This window comes from Elaeis guineensis, chromosome 13, assembly GCF_000442705.2.
Source record: "Elaeis guineensis isolate ETL-2024a chromosome 13, EG11, whole genome shotgun sequence".
NCBI classification, from domain to species: domain Eukaryota; kingdom Viridiplantae; phylum Streptophyta; class Magnoliopsida; order Arecales; family Arecaceae; genus Elaeis; species Elaeis guineensis.
The window spans coordinates 74,905,655-74,926,947 of record NC_026005.2 but is presented as its reverse complement, the minus strand read 5'-3'; the positions used below and the strand labels follow the sequence as shown (position 1 = coordinate 74,926,947).

Below are 21,293 nucleotides of genomic sequence, written 5' to 3'. Positions count from 1 at the left end.
TGGTAGCATGGAAGAAGGAAAAATCAAGCCATCAGAAATAGAGTATTTGTTATTATTTGTTGTCGCACGTGCTGTTTGCCGTGTATACGTGTGTCTGATGTTATGCTTGGCATTATGCCGAATGTCCTGCACAATACACATTAGAAGGGCAATTGGTTCGTTACAACTCATTAATTAGAAGCCAATTCGGTCGAGAAATAGCAACTGCTGAGAGAACCAACAAATCCAGGAATTAAGAAGACGACATGTTTGGATAGATAAGAGGTGCCAAGTTGATTTCAAAAGCTACATGTTCCAGTTTGGGAGAGCATACTGTTGCTCCCGGAAATGCAAGAGAATTTCATCAAACAAGTGTTGGAAATATCGAAGTAAGCCGGATGCTAGGGTCATTCTTCACTCTCTGTGGGCAAATGAACTAGGGAGGTGCCTGATAGGGTTTGTGATTTTCCAGCTGATTGGAAAAGCATGCTCTGATCAAGTACTGGAAATCAGGTTACTTGGATGCTTCGTTTACTATTATATTAGTATTCGCAGTATATTTGATTGAATTGTTTGTAGTATAAGATTTTGAGCATGTCTTCCCTAAAAATGAAAATTACAACCAAGAATCAGCATTAAAGCATTCGAATCTGATCTCAAGCACTATAATGCAGTTGCGCAACTATGTACAGTTTCCATTGTTTCCAGTATGCATTACCATAGCATGGTTCCATGCAACAATTATGCACAAAGAAACAGAAAACAAGCTACACCACTGGAATCTCCAAAAGAGGACTTGTACAAACACTTGACTGATAAAAATTGATCAATATCCATGCTGATCAACAGAAAAGGAGCAATTTAGAAGATACAATATGCACATGTTTTTCAGCTTGTGCAGCTACAAGTAAATACCAGTTGTCCTGAAGGGCATGACCGTCTCGAACAATCTTGTCATTGCTTTGTATTCATTGGCAAGTTTCAGTTCCACTAGCTATGTGATCATGTAGCTGCCGGTTTGCATGGGTGAACCAGGTTTGGAATTCTGAGGTCAGACGGAGGCAATCATCAGCATTCCGAGTGGAGAAGCGTAGGCATTGTGGCAGAAATTCTTGGGCATCTGACATGGGAAGTGTTGACATAATCCTCAGAAATGTTTCTTCCAGTTCCTGGGGAACTGAATTATGACCAGTCGGCATCTCTGAAGCTATATCCCTGCAGACCGGAAGCCAGCCTTTCACAAAATTCATCCTTAACTGAGATAAGGAAACGCTCAAATTAGGAACTTTATGCTGTTAAAAATGCATAACTATCAGGTCAAGCATAGCTTAACAGGTGGTGGGTCTAAGTTTATGAGCAACTAAAATTCTGAAACCTGAAACACTGTACCAAAGATTTTTCCTTTTTATGCTAAATAACACCCCAAAACAACATGCATTCTATCAGCTCAAGCATAGCTTAGCAGGTAGTAAATCTAAGTTTATAAACAACTAAATTTCTGAAACCTGAAACATTGTACTCATAAGAATTTTCTATTTGGTGCTAAACAGTACCCAAACATAAATGATAACAACCACTTCTTAGCCAATAATTCATTGATGCCTCTCAGCAACTTGAAAAAAATATGACATCGGGTTGTCAATGAAATACCATAAAAGTATAAAAGTAGGTATGATTATTAGATAATCAACAGCCAAGCATAAATAATTCAAAGGATGTCATATCAGGATTTTCTCATCAATCATACACTAAAACAAGGACTAGAAATGGTTATGCATAAATGATTCCTGATGGACTCGTACAGTCATACTTTACCCAAAGATGAGCCTATGAAGAAACTCTACAATAGAGTGAATAATGTGATATATCATCCAAACAATTTGTGGGCAGAAGAAAGGAAATGCAACAGGTAATGATTTAAGTTCGAATTGGCTGGAAATAGGCAACATTAATTACAAGATCACATACAAACTTACCCATATGCACACACACAAGACACATGCATGAATACATACATATTGTGGCACCATGAAGTTTGTCTTTCAAATATTCACATATAATATCCCAATACCAGGGCACATCACAGAATTACTTGTAAAAATTAAAATGCTCAAATCATGCATCCAATGAACATCAATCACTAACCTATATTTTCCATAGCTTCCTGCAGATATAATATTTAAGGTTATTAATTGTCATAAGCAGACAATGATCAGCATTCCTCGTAAAGGTCAGAATGAAGACATCAGAAACTAAAGAGGTCCACATATAAGATGAGCACAGCAAACACCACATAATTGAGGTAGTCTTGTTATTACTCTTGTTACGGTGGTACCATGAATACCTCGGATCGGCGTGTTATATAGAATACCTCAAGCCAGCGAGCTATTGTCGTGATTGCCGACTCAAGCACCGAGCTGAAGTATGTGGAGCAAAGCTATTTGCACTCAGTCTGCTATGCGGCCTGTCTGTCACGTGAGCTTCCTTCGTTACCTCGGTCTATCAGTTCCCCGACACGTACGGTAGCTATCCACCTCGAGTGGATAAATTTGGGTGTAACCAACTCCCCATATCTCGTGGGAGTAGATAAGGGCTAGAATATCTTGCTCACTAACAGCACATCCAATAATCCGACAATCTCGAAACCACACGTTCCCACGATTGTTGGGCCATATTCTCTACAAATAACTAAAGCCCCAATGACCCAGATAAGTAACCCCTCTCAGAAAATCAGTTGCTACTTTCATTGTTCTCTTATTTCTGACTTGAGCGTCGGAGGATTCTCGTCGGAGCGAAAACTCTGGCCCGAACTTTGTTTTGCAGGTCGCTCATGCACCACTAGGTAAGGCCCAGTCGTCCACCTTCCGACCTTAGCCGAAACAAGCAGCAACAACTCTGAATAGATATAGTTCGAGAAAATAATAAATGGAGCTTTGAGCAGCACCATTGTTAGGTGAAGTAACAAATTATTAGTTGTGATGTTGTAAGCACAAAGAATGCAATTAAGAGGTAAAGTTGCAAGGCAAGGGGCATTTTTTTCTGAAAAGGACAAACAATATACGTAGACAGAAGCTACAACAACGAATTTGACAAGCTTAACATAATTTAGCCATCAAAAAAATGGTGAGATACAATCCTCTGTCTAACAACACAAATGACAATGTTGTTATATTGTAATTGCAGTTGCATAAGTAACTATGGAATGAATATCATTGCATATAAATGAATGTCCATATATGCATGTAGATACCATGGCCAAAATGATCCATTTCAGCCAAGACCCGTCTGAAACTGACCAAAATCTTTGGTTTCGGTTAGTTTCCACTTTCAGCCAGGTTCAGCCAAAACTAACTGAAACTGATGACAAATACCAATAAAGGAAAATGATCGAAGATTAGTCATGTTGTTTAAGCTTCTGAGGAAATGGCAAAACTCTTGGTAGGAAATTGAAAGTGTTTTATTCCTATGGAAGATAGGAAATTCACCAAGATTTTAAAGATCCTCAGTTCAAAGATGGCATCGAGAATGCAACTTAATTTGGTTCAAACAAAAGATGTAGTGAGAAAGGGCATGTGCATGCATTCAAATTTCAAGATACTTATTGACAAAGTAGAGGCTGTAAGAACCAAAACTAAAAGTTCTAGAGTAGGAAATATGTTATTGTTCATGGGTCAGCATCATCAAATTTTCTATATGATGAAACAGAAGGATCACTATAGGCCACCAAATTGTATAAGACCCACCACTTAATGGAGCATTCTCCACAACCAAGTGGGGAAATGCAAACTGGATCATCTTATCGTACCACTGTAGAATTTCTGATAGTAGATCTACAAAAAAGATCAGTGTCAGAATGGTATCATAGTTCTGAATTGGTCAAGATTTAGCTTGTCATGAGTGTCTCTAAAATTTTGACATTTTTGTAATCATCAAGGCATTTGGGTATGAATAATTTCTTCATGGATATAAATTAATCATCCACATAATAGGGGCATCTTTTGTAACTGCTTAGTAGTGACATAGTAGCTCTCTACTTTGAGGATAAGATGGCTCTATACTTTGATAATAAGAAACTCTTGGTAGACAAAAATTACAAGCACTACTGGAAGTACACCATGTTTTTTTTTTTTTTTTTAAAAGGACAAGAAGGGACATAAAAGGAAACAGCATCCTGGCTGGTTGATATTGTGGCACTTAATTTACAAATGAAGTTTCGGGCTTTCTTCTCTATATATTATCTTTATATCTGAAAGTCGGCTAAGAACACACATGATTAAGAAAGTAGGACTCCAGACTATTATGTTCAAAAAAGACTAATTACTAAGTAACTTAAATGATTGTGAGAGAATGAACAAAGTTATGAGGATTAGCATGGGGTCTAAGAACATGACTGCATGAATCTCCAATTTTGCAATTTTTGAGATAGCCATATTTCTCTTTTCTGTTGAAAAAGGAAAAGTTTGCATTACCCTTCGACCCCCTCCCTTTTCCTCTCTCATCTAGGGAGAAGTCTTGGGTAAGGCCTGTATTGATTAAATCATAGATATCCTAGAAAACAAACCTACTCAATCTTTTGTCCAACTTATTTATCTTCTGCCATCACTGTCCAACATAGATTGTAGACATCAAGCATACAACAGCACCCCCCCCCCCTTCTTTCCCTTTTCCTCCCCAACCAAAAGAAGCAAGCAGCAGCAACAACAAAAAATAAAGTTAAAAAAAAAAAAATCCTAAATAGCATTTTGTCTTCCCTTGGCCTAACTAACTTTACAGGACTACATTCTAAAACAAGAATCTCATGGTTCCTTTCATAAACTACCCATTCAGTATCCTAGGTTCACCATTTAATTAATATATTTTTAAAGTATAGCTAGAACAGTGCTAAGAAAAAAATAATATGGAAAATGCATGTATAAAGCTTTTTAACCCAGTCTTCTTTGACAATGTTCCTTTTCTTATATTATCATAGCACCTTTTAGAATTCATGCTGGCTCCTGTTGTTATGTTGGAAGATAGCCATATATAATATACCACCACGAGTTTACAAAGATTTTAACCACAAATAGGACACTTCCATTTGATTGTGCACTAATATCTTAACATTGAGTTTTAAAAACCATAATCTCCAAATATTTACAAGAATACCCAAGAGAAGGAATAGAAAATTCACTATACTCCTAAGTAATATGTCATGTTTCCTTTTTGATCCATGGTTTTGTTTCGTAAATTATGATACCATCATATAGCAAAAGCAGCTTAGCCCCTAATACATTCAACAATTCAATAAACAATATCGAAACCATGGGGTGAAAAATAAGAGTTAGAATGACAAATCTTCTCAAAATGAAGGGGCAAAATAAAATGATCGGAATTGCATAATTCATGATCAAACAGCTAGAGCATCAATTTTTTCACCAAAAAAAACAAAATATACTGTTTATCTTTGACATTGACATAAATTAGCAATAAGCTTTGTCCCATCAGTTTGGTGTTGATCCGTTATACATCCTACCTAGCATCGTTCCCTGCCGCCCGGAAATTTTGGCTCGCATACTTCCGCAGCAAGTCCTTCACCGTCTCCAAGCTCGACAAGAAGGCTTGGTCCAGCACCCTCCGCAAAAAGCTCAGGCTTGGGTCATTAAGCAATAGCTTCGCCACGAAGGCCTTTACATTTGGAAGGTCATGGATCGCCGAGTGGATCAATTCGCCGAGCATCTCCTCCGATATGCTATTCCCGTCTCCGGCGGCTACCTTCGGCGAAACCCTAGCGATGAGATCCGGGGATCCTTCTTCGCGAAGGGGATCAACCTGACGACCCCCTCCTCCTCCTCCTTCTCCGTCCATGGCACGGCCTCGAGGAACCGGACGCAATCATCCAAAAGCAGCTCCAGCGCCAAAGGATCAACACCAGGGCGTCGGCCACGGACTGGATGGCACCGGCGAAGTCGGAGACGTGAAGGAGGCGGAGGTCGGCGACATGGGGGTCGAAGGGGCGGCCGCGGCGGTCGCCGGCGTGGGGAATCTTGAGGGAAAGCCGCCGCATCCTATCTCCGGCGCGGCCGGGGGCCTGCCATCGGTCGGAGTGGGGATTGGCGGAGAGGAGGTGGAGGTCGAGGGAGTGACGGATTCGGGGTCGTCGGGATGGAGGCGGAGGAGGACGTCGGCGGCGGCAGGTTCGTTGAAGCCGCCGGGGATGGGGGCGGGATAGAGGAGGGCAGCGGCGAGGAGTGGGAAGGGAAAGAGCTCGTCTGTTAGGGTTCCGTTTGGGGAGGAGAGGCGGCGGCTGCTCCCAACGCACTGCCGTTTCCTCAGTAACGTAAAAATGGACGGCGGAGGAAGGAGGTATAACTGCAAGGCGGAGCGAGGGGCTGGGCGAGAGAGAGAGAGAGTTGGGGAGGCGGGGATTGGATTGCTTCGCGGTCGGTGCAACACGAGCGAAGGGAGAAGGGAGAAGGGACACGTGGAGGAGAATGGACGGTTGAATCGGGTGCGTGGAGTGGATCGCGTATTCGCGTGGGCATTGTCGCGGAGACTCTCTGGAGAAGCGACGGTGGGGCTGGAACTTGGAAGGGAGCCCCCGGAGTCGGATGGATTCGGGTTGCAACTTCGCGCGAATGGCCGTTAGGATCGTGCAACAGCCAACGACCACTTTCATATCTGTACAGTGGATGGGGAAAAAATCTGTTAGAGATAACCCTATGTAATTCCATAAAATTTATAAAAATGCAGATTAGATGAAATTTATTTAAAGATATTCACAAAAATTTTTCAGAATGGATCGATTCGAATCTCATAAGAAAAAAAAAAATTTATCAAATCCTATTTCCATCCTATAAGAATGGATCGGAGGAGATCTAGTTGACATGGATTGGACCGAACCTCATATTCTATGAAATTAGATATAATATATATATATATGTATATATATATATCGAATAGGCCAAGGTAGATTTACGTAGGATTTTTAGTTCAATCCCGTAAGAAATCCAAACAGAGCCTAGAGTGTTTTAAAATTTATGAAAAAGAATGTTTTGAGATTTATGTAAAACGTGATCTAACAATTGATATTGTAAAAGAAGATCGATCATTATTTTGTAAAAGATACAACCTAAACCCTACTTAAATAAGGTTTTGAAGCCGCATCTTGATGTGGGTCCAAGGATTGGTGTAGTAAGTGCGATCTAATAACCTAGATGATTTTCTTTTCAAGGAGTATAGGAGAAATTCTAAACATCTCCAATTAATTGTTATATTTTTATTTTTTACTAATATTTTTATTTTTCATCTACTACTTCTTGGTGCTTGGCATTTAGCATATGAGCAATCAACCAAACTCAAGAAATAAAGCGAAGGTGAATAGCATATTATCCAAATAGGAACACCACATTATTTTGAATGGAGTTCTTACGTAGGTTTTTCTAGTGGCATCATTTTTTTTATTTAGAAAAAAGTATACTTTGTTTAAAAAAAAAATTGTGATTTGCACACCTTCAATTTTTCTTTTTTTTCCTTTTTGCTATTTGCAGAATTTCTATTTATATGATAATGTCTTTAACTTTTGTTACATTTGCACATTCCTCCATGCCCCTGATCCAATAACTATAAAATTTATAACAACTTATATGCTATGAGGCTCATAAAAAAAAAAAAAAGGGAGGGGGGGGTGTTAGTTGGATCCATATAATGTAATGGTGCAATTCATGATTCAATCTCCTTTTATAAATTGCATCAATAATCATGAATAATGAAACCATTATAATATTTGACAATTGAAAAAAAATTAATTTATGAAGAAAAGATAAAATTTCAAATGATAAAACTATTGCAGTAATTTTTTTGCCAAATTTTCAGACCCAATCATTTTAACAAGTGAGCCGAAGGAACAACTAGCTTTTCCTACCATATTTCATGGGTATCATCCATTGAAGAGTGCAATTTCATTTGAAGTATATATTCAAGGATAAGGATCTAAAAAATTGCTATTATTGTTCATTATGAGATAATTATCGAGTCTCCTTCAAGTTATAGCCTTCTACATCAAGTTCAAAAAATGCAACGCCACTCCAAAACATTTCTAAGTTTAGCTAAGAAAATTGCTTGAGTAAGCAAATAATTAGTTTAATTGTTGACACCATCTGAAAAAATAATCTTGTCATGTAATGAAATATCTAGCAATGTTAGCAAATGCGCAATATGTTATTATTGCTATTATTGTTTGGAGTTTCTATGCATTGTGGGGAAAAGGAACTCTTTTCTAGTCATTGTGACCCACAGTATTGTAGATGGTAATTCCTTTACAGAATCACCTTTTGGACTCTTGTTATCTCCCACTCCAGAGAGGCCTTGGTTATCATTCCATATGAAATTTATCAAGCCACTGGCTGATTAGATCTTATTGGAAGCTCCAAATTAGATGGACCACTCCAGAGAGTAAAACGAGTCTAGGAAGTAAAGGGATAGTGACCCACATCTTCTATAAAGATCAAAGCATCCAATTATGTGAATATAAAAGGATTACAGTTTCCTCATGGTTGCTCTTCTTCTTTCTAGAAAATATTTTTGCCCTTATGTATGGGTTTTTAATACATATATGCAATAGTCATGTTCGAAGCAGATAACACATACATTATGCCATATTTGTGCCGCATGCCATGTTTAATTATAAATGTGCAAACCATAACTAAGTTAGATTGCCCTAAAATTGATATCATATTTTGCTCATTGATCAGGAACTATATAGCACCAGTCAACATAAACTATCGATCTATTTTGATTATTGTTTTTTCATTTGGATTTTATATTATGAAACAAATAAGACTACCAATATTAAATATTCTCTCCTCTGTTTTTGTCTTCTACACAAAATCTAAGTATGAGACTTCTTTACATGATTCTTTTCTTCTCAAAATACAATGGGATACCACCATTCTAGTGCAAACATGAAGAAGAGGGTTGACAACCAACGGATCTGAGCTCTGTTGGCTTTGTACATTATCTGTTTTACACCTAGCAGTTGTCCAAAAGGATACAGCTGAAAGGAGAGTGTAGCTACATGATCAACAAATTAGTACTTGGCTTCGCATTCTAAAACAAGTCCAGGGTTGCATCTTTCGCATAAAAAAAAGGATTCACCTTCGTGTGAATCCACTGCTTGATCATCCATTGCTTGCTTTAAGATCTATGCAGACGGCCGAATGGAGTTTGGGGTGCGTTGAGAGCCGTGCGATGTGTGATCCAACGTGGATTGGTTTGATGAAAGGTGAATCCTTCTTTGATGCAACTTTCTTCCTCTAAAACATCTAGTTGCATCAGTGATTCGCTTCTTCCAGTTATCAAAATCGGCTTCGCATAAGAATCGCTCCAAGGCCCCGAGACTATTCTTGGAACCTAGCTGGCCCCTTCTAGTTCTCGCCTCTTGATGCCACGCCTGCTGCTGCTGTTTCTTACCAAAAAAAAAAAACTGCTGTTGCTGTTGCTAGATTTGAATCGAGTGGACCCCAATGCTCTAACGTTCACCCGGCGCGCTCCGCTTGGCTCGCTGATAAATGCGCCATAGATGAGCTACTCGGCTTCGAACTTCCCTGTTCTGCCTTTACCCCCTCTCGCTGCCATGTGTCCGGGGATTCATTCTCCCCCTATTGTATTTTGGTGGGACCCACTTTGGCTGTGACGCGTCTTGCTGCGACGCGCTGACCATAGTTTCCTTAGAAACGGAATTATACAGGAGTCATCCGGAGGATGGCAGGCTCACGTATTTCTCGAATAAACCATAAATATGGTTTTTAAATTCTTCGGATCAGTCTTGTCCGGTTCCGACGGTAAAACTGAACAGAACTCAAAAAGCGCTCTCGGCCGTTCCGGTAATTCAAATTACAAAGACACCCCCACATATCCCTATAATTATAAAGCGCCCATGCAGAAAATTACTCAGATGCTCACGTGAAAGGGAGGGGGCAGGTAACTATCCTGAGTATCCTCCATCCTTGGACCATCAGGTGAGAATAACTCCTTAGTTCTTCAAACAAGACTGATCAAGCTCTATAAATTTTAAATCAATTTTAGCTTCTTCAGGAAAACTAGATAGTTTTTAATCAAAGGAAGATCTGAGGCAAATTTTAAGTTAAGCACAACATGCTCACAAAATTACTTATTTGACAATTCTAATTAAAAGTAGTTGAATTTTCATACATTATGGAAAAAAAAACTTGTGAAATGCTTTGACATCACAATTAGGAAGTTTAGATGTATTTTTTGATATTGTATATGTACTACAATTAGGAACTTCTATAACTAACTATGCTGCCAAAATTTAAGTATAGATATGTTAAGATATGTATCAATGTATAAATTATACCAAATAATACTAAAAGATTATTGATAGTAATATATCTCCCATGTTGATGTACTTTTGTTTTGCCACCTGGTAACCAAAGTATGCAATATATCACTACAACATAGTATGAATCTTCAATTATTGAACTATACCTTTTTTTCAATTATATAATTTTATTTTTTATTTATTTGGTACAATTGGGGGAGGTAGGTCTCAAAATTAGAATTTAATGTGAGTGCAATTAAAGGCACCTACCCGCACCAAAATAAACAATAAAGAAGGAAGCAAAAATGTCTCCATATAATTGGTATCGGTCTTGACAACTTCATTTACTAACTAATCAGCTGATTGTATAATTTCAAGTCAACCACTTTCCAACTATACTTGGATAGCCTTGTAAATATAAACAGTTGTACATAAATTCTTCTAAGAAGTTCTAAGCTCGACATGTGGGGATAGGGCAAGAAAATAGAGATTTGGGTGCTAAATTTGTTGAACTAAATAATTTTAAATGATAAAACTTTCTCTAACCCTAGTATCCTTCATTGAGCCATCATAATTTTATTTTCATAAATCTAAGTTAAATATGGTGTAATTACACAGCTCTGGAATAAATACATCTATTACATAATCATATAAGACATCACGCACTTGAAATGGAGCTGATTGAACGAACCCCTAAGAGATAGAACCAGAATGGTAATCCATTTGCTATCATGTTCATCCCTCTATAAACATGACTAGTTTTGAACGATCTCATAGTAACAATCATACTACCCAAATCTCCAAGCATAGGGTGAGAAACATTAGCATCCATCAACAGCTTAGATAGCTAGCTAATGACCTCTCTGTCTCTCCCTCAAAGACAATGTTGGGGGCTCTAAGGATGATGAGTATAAACTAACCCTCCCATGCACTTAGCTCTCACCTATGCTAGTAGGTCAATAATTGCATAAAGGTGGCACTCTCCTATTGCTACCAATGCAAATCCCTCATTATGAACTACAAAGCCAACACTACATTTGCACCAATATCCACGGCACTACCATCAAAGTTGATATTGAGAAAATTAGGAGATAGAGGCTTTCAAATAAATTATGTTATCCTAGATATCACAAAGGATACTATATGTGAGGCTTAATTTTCTCTAATTGTCTCGATCCTCTGAGTAACATTGATCGGAACATAATTAGCTGCATGCAAATGTGCTTTCATGAAAATTGTAAAAGAGCCCTCATCCGCCTTTGCAAGATGCATGCATTCAAAGATAGCCAACTATGATAAATAATAGATAAAATTATAGAAATAACTCCTCAATTTTAACATAATATCACTTACATCTTCTGTACTTTAAAAAATATTAAACTAGTCCTTTAGTTATCAATATGCTCCAATATGTCCAACCGTCTATCTTCGTTAATAAAATGATGTCACGTAACTCACATAATACTATTATTTTATAAAATATTAAAATATTTTTATCTCCACCTCCTCCCTTCTTTCTCCTTCCATTCTAATTAATCCTCTCCTTCTCCATTGCCAGTGTCCTCTTTCTCTCTCCTCCTTCTCCCTCCTTTCCTTTCTTCCCACTCATTTCTCCTTCTCCATTGTGGCTCTCCCATCTCATCCATCCCTCACAATGACCCCTCTTCTCCTCCTCTCCTTTCTCTTCACCTACTTTCTTTCCTCCTCATCCTCCTCCAAACATGTCCATAAGCCCTTTTCTTCTATGATAGCTTTTTTCATCTTCAATCATTCTTTGCCGATAACCCATCCATCCCCTTCTTCCAGTCTTTCTCATCCATTTTTTCTCATTCTTCTCCTCCAAGCCAACCATGAGTATCCCCTCTCTCCTTCTCCCCTTCCTCCTCATTCACTGCTTCTCCTCATCTTCTTCCTCCTCCAAGCCACCTATGAGCTCTCTCCTCTCTTTTCTCTCCTTCCTCCTCATCCTCCTCCTCCTTAAAGCTGCCCATATGCCATCTGCTCTCCCCTCCAAGCCACCCATGGGCCATCATCCCCTTCCCTTGCCTCTTCTTCCTTGGCACCCACTTCTATTCCTTATTCTCAACCTCCTCCCAACCATCCATTAGCCATCCTCTCTCCCCTCCACCCCTTCCTCCTTATCCACCTCCTCCTCCAAGCCGCCCATAGGCTATCTTCTCTCCCCTTCCTTCTCACTCCCTCCTCCTCCTTAAGGCTGAGCAAATAATTGAAATCCGAAGAAATCCACCCAATCCGATCCAATAAACATCAGTTTCAGTCGGTTGAAAGATATAAATTTGGTGAAATCATATTAAAGTTTATAAAAAATCAATTATTTATGATCGAATTCGGTTCCTATACTATTAATCCATATAAAATCGAATCCAACCGATATAGTATTTCACAAACTCACTTTCATTTTGGGATGGCATCGTTTAGACTTCAATACTTCATTCTAAAAAATATCCCGTTACTCATTTAGATTTATGAAAATATGAATATTGAATTATTGATGGAAGCATATCAATTTGAGATAATTCTAAAGTAAAAATTTTCATATGTAGTTGCTTTCATACGAGTAAATTTTTTTTTTCTATTTTATTTTGTATAAATTTAAAAATAAGTCCAAAATTTGTAACTTATAAGGCATAGGCCTTTTTTTGCATTAAATTGATAAAAAAAAAAGATAAATAACTTAAGTGGGCAAATATTGGACTTAAAATGAATATTGAATCAATATTAAAGTTTAAACCGATACAATCTATCCAAACCTACTACAAACCGTTCACTTCGATTTCAAACGTTGATACATGATAAACGATCGACAGTGGATTGAATTTTTTTCAATCCGGTTGGGTTCGATCGGATAAAATTTTTTTCTCAATCCAATCGAATCCGACCCATGCTCAGTCTTACTCTTCCTCTTTCGATCCTACCTATGAGCCTTCGATGCCATCCTTCCCCTCTATATCGATCTCCACATCCTCACCCTCTCTCTTAATGGTGGCTTCTCTACCTCCACCTCTTCCTCACGACGATTCCTTCTATATGAGTGGGGATATTTTTATCTATTAAGAGAGAAAGCTAATATCGTTTATTGATAAGTGAATAGTTAAGTTATATTGGAATATATTGATAATCATGATTAATTCGATGTTTTTTAAAATACAGAAGTATAAATAAAATTAGATTAAAATTAAAAAAATATTTTTCTGATTTTTTTTTAAATAATATAATAGGAGATGATTGCCCAAGCGGGTTCTTGATCACTCACCTTTCCATCTTTAGACACTCGCATTCAAAGGTTGCTAGCCAGGAGCTCTAATTACATTATGATCTAAAATGACTTACATACAATATTCTGCGAGCTTTCACATAACAAAGTACAGCGTGGTTTACGGTCTTCTCCATCTTTTATCATTGCTTTTATGACCAATTTGTTCGGACGCATGCCAATAACCAAATTATAGGTGGTATCAACTAGCTCCAACTTTTCCGTATAGAACCTACCTCATGGGTCAGTTTTGATGAGTACAGCCCAGCTATAATTGCACTTCCTTTACACGTTTCCAACATCAAGTCATCCCCAGTGAAGGTGAAACCATAAATCGGCCCAAATCACCGACGGTCATCCGGCGCAAGGCCATCTCGATAATTTCTCACCCCGACCGCCAGTAAAAAGCCAGACGTTTCCCTTTAGAAGAGGGTTACCTCTCCAGTCCCTAGAAACACGACTTCGTAGTTTTCCCCAATGTAAGCCCCAATTGACCCTTCCACCTTCTACCAGTCTACGTCCTCTATGTTTTCAAAAGAAAAAAAAAGACAAAAACAATAAAATGAACTTTTTAACCGCGCTTGCTCCAGAAGCTTTCCAAACACCGTCGCTTGCTCCACAAGGCCTTCGCTGCAACTCTCTCTCTCTCTCTCCAGCTACGCTCCAAAAGAGAGGAGTGAGTAGTGACACCACTCTCTCTTTCGAGGGTCTCTCTCTCGAGGAAGGACGCTTCCCTTGCCCCCGGGAAAATGGACCTGGAACCATCATCTCCGGCGGCTTCCTGGCGCAGAAGACGGCCGTGCTCGGCCTCCCCGTCTACGTCCTCCTCGCGATCACCGCCGCCCTCCTCGTCGCCTGCGTCATCCTCGCCCACCACTTCTTGCGCCGGCGGGCGGCGGCGGGGGTGAAGCACGCGTCCGGCCTCATCACCTCGTCCACCAAGGAGATCGCCGCCGATCGTGAGCCGGAGGGCGACGCCGGGGAGGTGGAGGTGCAGGAGGAGGAGAAGGCGTTGGTGGGGGTCGATAAGGCAAATGGAGGGAAGGGGTGGAGAGAGTCGTCGTCGTTGGAGGCGGCGGAGAGGATGGGGAACATCGGGTGGGGGCGGTGGTATTCGGTGGCGGAGCTGGAGGCGGCGACGGGGGGGTTCAGCCCCGGGAATGTGATCGGCGAGGGGGGTTACGGCGTCGTGTATAGAGGAGTCTTGCCTGACCTCTCCGTCGGGCCGTAAAGAATCTCCTCGATAACAAGTGAGTACGGTTCCATTCTGTTCTATTCTAAAAGAAAACAGGGAGAACAAATAACAGTCATACCGGCATTGTCTCCATATCAGAATGTAGGTGCTCTGTTTCTCTGATTTCTCGGATTCTTGTAAGCTATAGTCGTAGTCAAAAAAGTAGTGCCAATGAAGAAGTAAAATAACACGAATTAAGTTAACAATGGATGGAAATCTCTAATGCTCTGGTCTAGCTTTTATTCAGATTTTTGTCTTTAATTTATAACTGGATTTATATATGTTGGAGATTTTATAAAAAATATGCTCTTGGAGATGACTTTTTCTCTGGATAATTTTACTGTTTTAAGTGCGGAATAAAAACATCAACACCTTTGATCCATGATGCGTTGTACGTTTGAGGAGGCACTGGTAGACTATCCTATGATGTAACAAATTGTTAAAGTTGGCAATTTGTTAAACCTGAAATTTAGCTTCAAGCTATCGCTCAATTTTGATGTTGTTTTGCCTGGTCTGAGAATTGTATGTCATGTTTCTAAAATTGGTATAGTATGCTAGTTTGAAGTGGTGGAAAGAATGCAATTTCTTATCCTGAAGCAAGGAAAATGGATAATAATTATAACAAAAAAAAAAAAGGTTTTACTGCCAGAACAATTTTCCTAATTCTGCAAAACAGAGGGCTTCATCCTCCTTTTTCTACTGGAAGGAAGTAAGGTGCAAGAAAGAAACTATGGGTGTCTCTGTAATTTCCTTTATGTCACTTGTCTTACTGATTGTTGAAAGGCTTCTCTAGGGGTCAAGCAGAGGAGGAGTTCAAGGTGGAGGTCGAAGCCATCGGAAAAGTACGGCATAAGAACCTTGTGGGTCTGGTTGGGTACTGTGCAGAAGGTGCTAAAAGGTGATCTTAATTTCTCACCTGAATCTATGTTAGCTGGAAATGCAGTCAGTATGTCAAATTATCATTGTTTAAGATTTGTTGTTTCCAATTCAGGATGCTTGTATATGAATACATTGATAATGGGAACCTGGAGCACTGGTTGCATGGAGATGTTGGCCCTGTCAGTCCACTGACATGGGATATCAGAATGAAAATAGCCATTGGAACAGCAAAAGGGTTTGTTCCCTTTAGTGATCTCCATGTTATTAATTTTGTTATATCTCTCCCTATTGAAGATTACTCTGAAACAGAAATGAGAGTTTCAGTATGTTTACCAGACAATTTTTTTTCTCATGTTTTTTATATTTATATCATTGTGATACATTTCAATTGCGATCTAAAAGACCAACCTTCAAGAAATTTTGGTAATGCTAAATCGATACTTAATGCACGAAGTGATTTAAGCACTCAAGTTTGGAGGTGATTAAGATTTGGTCAATATATCTTTTTCTGTTTCAAAAATTTGAGAAAAGTGCATTTCTATAGTCCATCTTTACCTGTTCTAATGCTCTTCCTGAGAGGTTTTGCCAAACTTGTGATGCAATCTGATCTTCTTGAAATGGTATTGCAGAATAGCATATTTGCATGAAGGATTAGAGCCCAAAGTCGTGCATCGAGATATAAAGTCCAGTAACATTCTTCTGGATAAGCATTGGAACCCTAAAGTATCAGATTTTGGACTAGCTAAGCTCTTGGGCACTGATTCTAGCTTTGTAACAACACGTGTAATGGGAACATTTGGGTATGTTTTATCTCTTTCACCCTTACACATATCTATCAGTCAACAGCGGGAATGCTTGTCCTGTTCTACTTTGATATTTGTATAATGATAATTCATCACTAATGAGTATATGAACTAAGTGCACTTCTTATTGGAAGAACTTGTTACCCTTCATCCAGACATCTCATATATTCCATTTTTTCTGAAAAGTTTTCCTAAATTCCTGCGCAGGTATGTGGCTCCTGAATATGCATGCACAGGCATGCTTCATGAGAGTAGTGATGTGTACAGTTTTGGGGTTCTACTGATGGAAATAATTTCAGGAAGATGTCCAGTAGATTATAGCAGACCACCTGGAGAGGTGAGTTTACATAGATCACTATAAATGTGATTAAGATATCCCTGGCCTCATGAAAGTGATTGGATCTGTTTGCAGGTAAACTTGGTAAACTGGTTTAAAGGAATGGTAGGAAGTAGACGTGGAGAGCAGGTTGTAGATCCATCAATGGAGTTCAGCCTTCACCAAGAGCATTGAAGAGGGTATTGCTGGTTTGCCTTCGATGTGCAGATTTAGATGCTCAAAAGCGGCCAAAGATGGGGAAAATTGTACACATGCTTGAAGGAGATGATTTTCCTTTTCGTACAGTAGGCTTATATCTCTAAATCCTTTCCTTGGTTTACTTAACTACAACTGCACAATTCTCTTAAGCGCACAAGTTCCAGGGACGTATTTTATCTTTTTCTTTTTTAGTGTGCGAGCTGTTGAAGCACTTAAACGGCCATTAATAACCTAAACCCTGTAAGAAGTTTAAAGTTTAAACAGGATGAAACTGTTGAATTGTCGATTTGATGGTGCATGTTCCTTCTGCTTGTAGAGGATTAGATGCAAATTGTTAAGGAGAGGGTAAACTATGATGATCTGCAATGCTAGTGTTGCAGATGTAGAATATGAATTAGACTATGTATACAATTAAGAAAGAAGCAAAGTTGAGATACAAATATAAAGGTGATACAAAAGGGCTAAGATCTTGGATCTGTATAAAGAATATGGAGACAGTTTAAATTGAGATAATTGCCTGCTTCATCATTGTGATTTTTCATGCCACTGGCGGTGATTTTAACCTGCCTAGGTGGAATATGGAATCCCCGTATCCAAAATTCGTCACCTCAATACGGGACCCCATACTAGTACAATCCTATTATAGTATTGGTATATCCTGTACAGTATTTGTTTGTATATTGAGTATCAGTATGGCCCCGATTTGTGTATCAATTTGATACCAATACGATGCGATACAACTGGTATGTATTGTACCGACTAGTATGGCAAACCTTGCCCATATATCCACATGAGAATTGAAAGCTTTTTACCATGTTACTAACAAATAGTACACTATAATGCTGCATGCTTTTAAATGGGAAATCTGCAGAGAGAAATTAAACAAATTTCAGATTTTTGATGCTAATTGGAAGAAGAGGACTATAGTGTTTTTCTTTCCTTTTGTTTGGAATGAGATTTTTGAAATCAGAGAATTGTCCCTGTGAGATCATCTTTTTATTTTTATTTTTCCTTTTGCATGTTTCACTTCTTTTCCTTCTTTACCTTCTCCCTGCAGAGATTCAATTGTTCACCATCATGTTATGAAATATGAAGGTTTCAATTGGCCCCCATTTCGATTGAATTTAATTAATAGACCATCTCTTGCTGCGAAGAAAGTGAAAGTTGGTTGATTTTTACTTTTACACATTGCTTGATGATAAGAACAGCCATCTACTTACAAATTTGAGAGAGAATCTTGCCAAAATATAAAGTGGAAAAGGAAAATTCAAGTAGATCTAAAAAATTGCAAGCTGCCATATGAAGGAGAAATTGATGGTGAAAACTTCATTAAGAATCACATTGGAGAGGGGGGGAAGAACTCTTCTTTGAAAGTAATTTGTCATGTAAAAGCAATCTTGATAATTACATTTCTCCTCTGTGTTTGATGATATATTAACTGGTGAGGAACCACCTGTTAGATACTTGTATAGAAGTTATAAGAAAAATTGGATGACTTGGATAAAGAATGAAGCCACGGTTACCAAGAATTTTGTACAAGGAACTTCATAATCTGATGTGAATAATTAAATTTAAAGGTGAGATATTGTTCTTTTTTTATTCTGTTCTGATTAGATCTGCCATATCTGACATATACCTTCACATACATTCGAAACACCATCCAACTTGATTGATAACTGATTGACTATAGTTTGACTAGCCCTGTACCACAAAAGCTTTCAGTACTGCTATACAGAGACTTAGCTTGTAAGAGAATCTGTTGGTATCACTATAGAACTAGTCCTATATTGTGGTCAAAAGATTAGCTGACGATCCATGTTGTATGAAATCTTTAGACCTGGATTTCAGCATGGAGGTATCACTTTATAATGACAGAAATTAGAATAGTGATTATGGGTAGTTGTTAGATGATATTTATTTTCTGAAGTTGCATATATGTGCATCAATATAATAGATCAGGAAGGCAGTTATTCTGTAATCTCTTCTGAATTCAGTTGTGGGATGTCATTCTTCCCTCCAAAGAACATTAGTTCTCAATTAATTGTACAACTGTTCTCAATTATTTTGATTCATATCATCTGATAAGGAAACGAGAATTTGCTAGGAAAATAGAGGCTGCAATTAATGTTTTATGAAACTTTGGAGAAGCGAATTTCAATGCTGGCAGATCTATGATGGCTGCAACGGTCTAAAATTTAAGCACTTGAATATACCATGAAATTGATAAACAAGCAATTGAAGTTATGTGCTAACTGTACTTGATACGGCAATTGTTATTCTATCTTTTCATTGCAGTCCCACATAGATAACCTCATAATTTCCAAGCATGAAAATCATGTGTGAAATTCCACAGTACTGTAAAATGCCCCACAACCCCCCAAGTTCTGGAAGGTGGTTATTAAAGTTGTGCCTCCTAGACCCCCCAACAACAGGTGCCCAAGATGCATAATTATACATCAAATAAATCTCATCAATTACTTTCATGACTATTTGACTGGATCGCACAGTATTTTCATTTATACGGTGGATATTGGACACTATTAACTTGGTCATTCTGAGATGCAATGTAATGTATGAACATGACATTGCATTCACAAAAGAATATATTAAATGTTGCCAACACTAACAATTCTGGCATAACAGAATTTGTTGATTTCTTCAATTTTCTGGTGTACCTGATACGAAGCTAATTATGCTTTGCAGGGGCACCAATTAGCTCAAGAAACAAGCTGAATGCATCCAATGAAGCCATCAAATCAATCCCACTTTTATTTGAGGATGTGATAGCTTATGATTCGGGAAGGTCGATGTGGAGATGAGCCAGGTAGATACATAAGAAGGAACTTGACCTATGCACCTGGTTAATTGTTGTATATGCATGAAAGATCTTACTTTTCGTTTGTTTGGCTGTCCAGAATTGCTTATAATGTAGTACATTTAATTTGTGATTTTTCTTATTTTTGCATATTCCAATGTTTTTAACATGCTATGATTTTCAGGATTTCGATATATGAGATATATATTCCTTGTTGGAAAAGCAAGTCACAAATTGCAATTGCCTGTTCCATTAAAACTTGAGCACAAAAGCTACTGCTCAAACTACTCAAATTATTGTAACATATATATTTCAGGACTAATATATCTTCCATGAATTCACATCCATTAATGAATCTGCCCTGCATAGCTTCTTTTTCCTTAAAAAATTGGTTTGTTAGTTCACTTGGATTAATTTTTCTAATTTGGTTGTCTTTAAGGAATTTTGCGATAAATATTCACTTTGTTTGCACAACTTAGGTCCATCTAAAACTTTTCTAGACCATTCCTGCCCCTAAGACTACTATAGAAACATTTTTACATGTATATCAACAAATATTATGTGTGCATTAATTACCAATATTGTGCTTCGATCTAGAGATGTCATTTACCTAAAGATAGAGGCATCATGGTTCATTAGGCTAACCCCAAGTGTTTCTGGGCCTGTTTTTGGAAATATGATAAATAGAAAGGTCGACTTCTCTGCACAATAAATCTATCACTACCCCTCCAATCTTTTATTTTTTTTTATTTTATCTGTATTTATGATTTTTTTGTAATAGGAAAGTTCCTTTTTTTTTCTTATAATATTTGTTTCGGTTCAACTATGTAGTATGATTCTGTCATTTGTAATCAAGAATTTCTATTCCGGTTCTTCATCACAGTCTTATGCAAGGGTGTTTTTCCAAATTTTGCAGGGCCAAACATCATGTTCTGCTTTACCGGCCACTGCAAGTGTCAACCCTGCTTGTGATCAGCGACCATGAATCAATAATGCAGCATGTGCGAGATGATAATTTGCTTGGCTGCAAGACAGTTTGAAAGCTCTAACCCACAGCGGCTCACATTCAGAGATGATGGATCTTACTTATAGGGAATTTAAAGCTAGGCATGTCTCGGGTGAAATTCCATTGTAAAACTTCTATTTAATTCCATTGTAGAACTCTCTTTCTCTTCAGCTTTCTCAAATTCATGACAGTTTATCGCAAATTTACTTCAAGCTATTGCTTATACCATTTATCATTGTCTCTCATTCATGCCCTTTTAAGCAGATTTTGTGGACTGCTCTATTCTTCTACATTCAGGCAGCCTCGCATTTAACTCCTTTTATGCCATTTACATGGAGTGGAGACATTCATAATTTCTTCTCTTTGTGCCAACGACGGTTAGGGCTAGAGCTAGGCTTGGGCAGGCCTGCGAGATCCATCGAGTTGGCTCTTTGGCTCGGGCTTTGGGTT

General features: G+C 38.3%; 1 protein-coding gene and 1 non-coding gene across 2 annotated transcripts; one reads left to right on the top strand and one right to left on the bottom strand.

The window, feature by feature from the left end:
* Positions 1-595: 595 nt before the first annotated feature.
* On the bottom strand, positions 596-14,498 carry LOC105055966 (uncharacterized). The gene is made up of 5 exons (XR_012136160.1): positions 14,392-14,498; positions 14,009-14,094; positions 5,492-6,602; positions 2,351-2,848; positions 596-1,235 (listed from the first exon to the last, which is right to left on the bottom strand). It is a non-coding gene; the product is annotated as an uncharacterized protein (transcript).
* Positions 14,408-21,013, top strand: LOC105055936 (probable receptor-like serine/threonine-protein kinase At4g34500). The gene is given in 10 exon segments (XM_073247533.1): positions 14,408-14,791; positions 14,794-14,821; positions 15,599-15,703; positions 15,797-15,919; positions 16,314-16,484; positions 16,695-16,824; positions 16,900-16,972; positions 16,975-17,103; positions 19,726-19,846; positions 20,754-21,013. Coding segments are annotated over 9 exon segments (1,011 nt in total). The 5' UTR covers positions 14,408-14,655; the 3' UTR covers positions 19,842-19,846; positions 20,754-21,013.
* The last annotated feature ends 280 nt before the right edge of the window (positions 21,014-21,293 follow it).